The sequence below is a fragment of the Nannospalax galili genome, unplaced genomic scaffold, assembly GCF_000622305.1.
Source record: "Nannospalax galili isolate Female #2095 unplaced genomic scaffold, S.galili_v1.0 scaffold103, whole genome shotgun sequence".
NCBI classification, from domain to species: domain Eukaryota; kingdom Metazoa; phylum Chordata; class Mammalia; order Rodentia; family Spalacidae; genus Nannospalax; species Nannospalax galili.
The window spans coordinates 2,690,150-2,696,290 of record NW_008352136.1 but is presented as its reverse complement, the minus strand read 5'-3'; the positions used below and the strand labels follow the sequence as shown (position 1 = coordinate 2,696,290).

At 49.6% G+C, this 6,141-nt stretch overlaps 1 protein-coding gene across 2 annotated transcripts in view; it reads right to left on the bottom strand.

Moving 5' to 3' along the window:
• Grk3 (G protein-coupled receptor kinase 3) overlaps positions 1–6,141 on the bottom strand; it is a 164,353-nt gene that overhangs the window by 17,017 nt on the left and 141,195 nt on the right. For both annotated transcript variants that reach the window (XM_029554026.1, XM_008849004.3), the window contains exons 14-15: positions 5,003–5,069; positions 4,206–4,306 (exon numbers count right to left, since the gene is read on the bottom strand). In XM_029554026.1, the coding sequence (XP_029409886.1) occupies positions 4,206–4,306; positions 5,003–5,069 (168 nt within the window). The remainder of the gene's footprint in view (positions 1–4,205; positions 4,307–5,002; positions 5,070–6,141) is intronic.

Genomic DNA, 6,141 nt, shown 5'->3' with positions numbered 1-6,141 from the left:
GGAGGGAGGGAGGGAGGGAGGGAGGGAGGGAAGGGAAAGACGCTACTTTAGAAACACTGACTCTGGACCTGGAAAGATGCCCCAGTTTACCCAGGTGTTCACTGCAGCTTAAACAGCCTGGCAGCTTCCACACATCAGTACACACACACCTTTCACATAAGGCACAGATGCACACGTATGCAAATAAGACCTGAATGGTAGAAGACTGGAATGTAGAGACATGACTTGCACAGACATGACAATCCTGTTGAGGTCAGGCTCTGCCCTGCTCTGTTACCCCATATTGTATAGAACGGTGGCTTTTCAGGCTGTGCCTGGCCCCAGAAGACTCCGCTCTACAAGCAGCTCTGACTGCATTCTGAGGCAGGATGACCATGGCCCCTGGGTGGATGCAGAACTGTGTCTGTCAGGCACCACCATCCAGCCCAGCTGCTGAATGACGTACTGCTGGTGGTAGACATGTATTGGGGTGAAACAAGGCTGCAGAGGCACATGGACAGGGAAACCAGGCCCAAGAACATTCAGGACACACCAGATCAAGGAAAAGGTGTATGTTCCTCACCTGGACCCATAAAGAAGTGGACACCTAATGTTGCACTGGACGGCCCTCCCCACCGAGCTCTCCTCTGACTGCCTGGTGTATATGTCAAGTACTGACAGAAAACTCCCAGCTGTCTCCGGGGCTTCAGCATGGCTCCATCCCCACGGTTGGTGGGGCCTATGTAACTGTCCACCCTCCTGTTCTGGACCTCTGACTATCCGTCTACCCATTCTCTCCTCTGGTCCGGGTCCTGCCCTTTAGCCTCTGTAACGACTCAGCTGACAGTTCTCCCTCAACCCTGTGGCCCCCAGGGACCTGATTCACAACAGCAGCTTCTTCTCTGGGCCAGTTTAGGTTCCATATCCTATCAATCCAGACTCCACGTACATTTCTATCAGCCACTCCTGAAACCCCTTGAGCTCCGCTGTAGCCTCTTTAACCCTTTAAATCTATTCTATATCCTACATAGCTGCATATAGAGATATATTTTCTGTGTGCCCATGTGTGATATGAGTTAATACTAGTAATTAAGGTTGGGATAAAAGAACCTGTGTTTACCTCAGCCCCATCACCACAGGAAGAGGGAGCATCTGGCAATCACTGCCACGGCAACCTCCCCCATCCCTGGTGAATTTATTGTTACTCCACAACTTCTGGCACTGTGGTCTGTCTGTTTCTGACACAGCATAGTCACAATTCTGTACTCTGTGCCTGAGAACAGGGTTTAAAGAATGAGAGCCATACATTACAGCATTTTCAGCAAATGTCAATGAGCCCTGCTGCGCAGAGGGAAGGAAAGCAAGAGGAATCCGAAGCATCCAGTATTTACTTAGATGCAAACTAGGGACCCAAAGGCACAGTGTGTGCCTAGCCCCTGTATCAGAAGAATAAATACATTTCCAGAGGGTTGTGATTAAGGTCAAGTGTACACAGCACAGAGGCTGCAGGCTAAATCCAGGCCTGTCTTCTGTACCCAGCAGAGGTTCTTGTGATCTGGTCTATATCCTAGAGCCCAGAGTTAGTCCTCAGCCTGTGCCCAACACCCTGGCGTACCCCTAACCAAAACACCTTTACTAACCCTTCTATGAGCCCTTGCCATGAGCCTGTCCCCAAGCTCCCAGGCTCCAGAGCCTGTGGATAGGCCAGGCACTGACTCAGCATCCCCACATAGATGCATAAAGTGTTCCCCTACTGGGCAGATGTCCCAGCCCACGCCTCCATCCTTGACTTTTCTCCAGCCAAACACTCTAGACCTGCCACCTCCTCTACCTCCAGCCTTCCCACACTGCAGGAGAGCAGCCTGTGGATGTGCCTGTGGTTCTGGCACAGGTGGGCAGGACATGAGAAGCCATGTATCCTGCCATGAGCAGCCCCCTTCTGGAGAACATCAAAGTCCCCGGCTACCTCCTGGGATGCTCACATAACCCCTGGCTCACAGCCTCCACTTGTACCCATGATGGCTGCCATCCCATCCTGCGCCAGGTTTAGAACTCTCCGGAGGGTTCCCACAGCACTGGCAGCAAAGCCCAGCAGCACCTGGTGATTTGAGGGCCAAGGAGGCCAGGCCAGAGTTGCCCCTCTGAGTCATTCTTCACCGGCCTTCTCCTCCACCCACACTGACCTACCCCAGCCTTCTTTCCCTACTGAACAGCAGCATGACTCCCCCCTCCTTGACCCTCACTGCAGAATGCTCTCCCTTATCCCCTTCACAGACACACACCAGCCCCAGCACACTGCTATGTATATTTCCCTCACAGCCCCTCTCCCAATCTGAACTCATCATGCTGACCTGCTGCCATCTCCCAGGAAGGATGCAACTCCCTGAAAGGGCATGTACCCCTACACACTACACCCCAGCCCTGCACTTAGCAAGTGCTCAGAGGTGAATGGATGGAGGGATGGAGGTAAGGCAGGTCCCTCCATATTCCCATCAGTAACATGAGGGATAGTGGGGACAGTTCCTGCTCGGCCCCCCTTTACTGTTGTTCCTATGGTGGACACTGAGGACAGGTTAAGCAAGATGCAGAAGGAACCCTAAGAGGGGGCTCTGGTCTGGCTCCCTTCCCTTCCCTGAGGTCACAGGAACCACTGGGGTGGAGCGTGGAGACACATGCCCAGCCAGGCAAGGGCTATCTATAGGCAGGATGAAAGTGGACAGAGGGTCTAGGATGATGGGTGGAACGTGTGTGCTGAATTCCAGCCATGTATACAGTGTGTATACAGTGTGTGTGTTCTTGTATGCCTGGGTGTGCACATATAGGTACATGTATGTATGTGTGCATGCATGTGTGTGTCTGTGTGTGCACGTGAGTGTCTGTGTTGTGCCATCGGGCTGGGACTCTGTCTGGAACTGCTGACCTAGGCACATACATCCATGTTTACCCTTTGGAGGAAAGCCTCAACCCCACCCCCTAATCAAATACCCACAGCCAGCCACACATTCCCACGGGGGGCGGAGTGGAAGGTTTGACACTTGAGAGATCAAACCTGCTTAAAGACTTTTTTTTAAAAAGAAATTACTCAAAGCAATAATTTAAATGATACAGGGAGTAAAAGAAGACGTCAAGAAAGAGGTGACACAGGACCCCGAGCCCAGGAGCAAAGGCTACCGCACCAATCCCAACATCCCAACTCGGGTCTTCATGCTTGTGTGGCAAGTTCTAAGAGGAACATAGGGGAAGAAATGCATAAATTAGAATGAGTGTCCCCTGAGCTGGAGAGCACCAGCCTTTGTGCGGGAAGCAGAAGCAGGTGGCATGGAGAGGGGTAGCTGAGTTCCCCGAGCTGCCCTGACAACATAGAGCCAGATTTGCAACATTCTGGGGGACACCTTGATCATTTGTAGGTCCCTGTCTATGCACAACATCTGTCAAGGTTCAAGGCCAGCAGGGAGGAATTTCATACACCTAAGAACCTAGAGCGTTGCCCCTCACAGCCTCTAAGGAGATATTTGGGAACACACTGCATCTAAAAAGTGGGGGCCCAGGGAAGCAGAGGCCTCGGGGTCAGGTAAACAGCAGACCCAAACCCGGAGCACAGGAAACCTATGGACTGTGCAGGACAGTGCTGGTCTATAGAGAGAGACCACAACCTGTTCTCACTATAGCTGGTAGAAAAATGGAAGTCCACAACTATCTCACTATCTTTCCTCCCGTCTCCTCTCTCTCCTCTGCCCTCTCTTCTCTCTCTATCCTCTCTCTCTCTCTCTCTCTCTCTCTCTCTCTCTCTCTCTCTCTCACAGGCTCCTTTGAACACTTGTTTCCCAGCTGGTGATGCTGTGTTGGGAGGCTGTGGAGTCTTTAGGACATGGGGTTGGGATGGCTGGGGTGGTTTACTGGGAGTTGGGCTTTGAAGGAATCCTGAGGTTCTGGCTTTGGCTCCCTGGGCAGCTGAGGTGTGAGAAGCAGCCCACACTCTAGCCACCAGGGACTGAACAACTCTGCTTTGTCTTCTGGCCACCAAGGGCTAAACCCTCTGCAACTGTGGGTCCAAACAATTAGGGTGTTTCTGTCAGGTATTGTCAGAATGGGAACAGAAGCTAATTCAACTCCCCATGCTACCCCTCTTCCCCTAGTAGATGTTAAGGTCTGGGAATAACTTGACTCATGAAAACCATTCTTTTCCCTTTGGATAAAGTCACAGACAGGCAGACATGCTGGCCTACCCGCCTCCGCAGCAGCCCAGCCGCTGGCTGACTTCTCTCTGGAGCAAACCCTCCAGGAGCGACCTCAGCTCGGGAGAGAAGGCATCCGGAAGCTCCACATTCTAGAAAGAGAAGAGAAGGTCAAGCTGTTCCTTGCCCAAGAACAGTATCAGAAACAACAAATCCGGTATAGGTTAATGTTTACTCCACAGGACATAAAATGGCTACTAATTGGTTTCAGAATCCACCAGCTTGCTCGGGCCAGATCTGAAGCCTCGGCAGCCCCGCCCTCTGCGGCATGGGGTAATCTCCTTTATTTGATTTCCGCAGTCCTTCCAAATCTTTCTTATTCTCTGTACAGATCTCATCTTTTGCCCTGGTGTCTATTTTTGGTTTTTTCTTTTTTTCTTTCTGAAATTTTTCTAGGAATGGTTAACTTCGTGCATTTATTTCAAAGAAGCACATTTTCATGGTTTTTAGTTTCTATCTGTGGATGATACATGCATGCATGTTCCTGTCTGAGAGTGTGGGTGGCCCACAACCTTCCGGGGACTCTCCCATCTCCACCTCTCATCGCCCCACAGCAACACTGGGCTTACAGACATGGATACCAAGTCTGGCTTTTCAAGGGTTATGGGGATTTGAACTCAGGTCCTCATGCTTGTGTGGCAAGTTCTTTCCTCACTGGGCTGTCTCCCCAGCCCCAGAGCACCTTACATTAGTCTACGGTGTGTTTTATTTCACAGGCGTGTCATCAGTGTCAGAATGGGACGTGAAAACCAGGCAGGAGAGAGGAACATCGTCTTTAACCCTCTTACCACCGTCAGGGTCCGTCGGTCGATCTCATGTTTATCTTTGGTTTTATGCTGTCTGAAAGGGCTGTGGCTGTGGAGAGAAAGGAGGTCGTATTACAATATGGCACTGGGTGACTTAGCACGGGCGCTGGTATTTTGGTAAAACATACTATCTAGAAGTGCAAAATCGTAAACATTTGTCATTTCCAGAAACAAAACTAGTCACGGAAAACACTGGGTCTGGCGTTCCACTTAAATTTCCTGAGCCTTCAGTGACAGTAAAATATCCTTTTCCAATTAAACTACCTCCACAATGAAAACACAGTAGGCGGGAGGCAGCCGCCAGCAGGAAGGGCACTGTACGTGTCACGTGACTTTCCTCGAACTCACTTCCATCCTACGGCCTCAGCCTTCAGAGTGCCGGGATTACAGTGTAAACCTACCATACCAGGCTTATGTCTGTGAGAGTCTACGGAAATTAAAATATGCAAATTAGAATCGAGGTATTTGAAAGTTGAAGAATGATAGCTAGAACTGAGTCTCTACAGAAGGCATTCCAGTGCGGTGACTAATCCTATTTATAAGGTTTGTAAGACAGAATCTGAGGCAAGATATTCCATAAAACATTTCAGCGTTAAGTTCATAGGGTGCAGCAGCATGTGTAATACATAAATCACAAATCACAGTGACTGTACAGATCATACAGGAGTGAGTTCAAATCCCGAGTGTCCCTGGGCTGCCCTTTCTTAGGCTGGGAACCAGTTCTTGAGATGATCAGATTTATGTCTTGAATACTTTAATTTTCCCTTTGTAGGAGAGAGGGTACTCCAATGCTCCATTTTCTCACCATCATGCAGTGAAGTACAAAGTAATTTCCATTTCTTTAAAGCACTCAATTGAAAAAAAAAATCCAACAAGGCGAATTGGCACTGAAGATATGCTAATCTTTAAATAGATTGATTAGAAATATTCTTTTTATCTTGTTTCCTAGGAGAAAGAAAATGTACAATTACTGAATTTAAAAAACAAACAGAAATCAGATGTGGTGGTGTAGCCTGTAATGCTAAAAGGTGGGAGGTGGAGGAGGCAAGAGAATCAGGAGTTTAAGGGGCGGAGGCGTTCAAGGCCATCCTATTCCAGGCTAGCTTAGGCTACATGAGAAT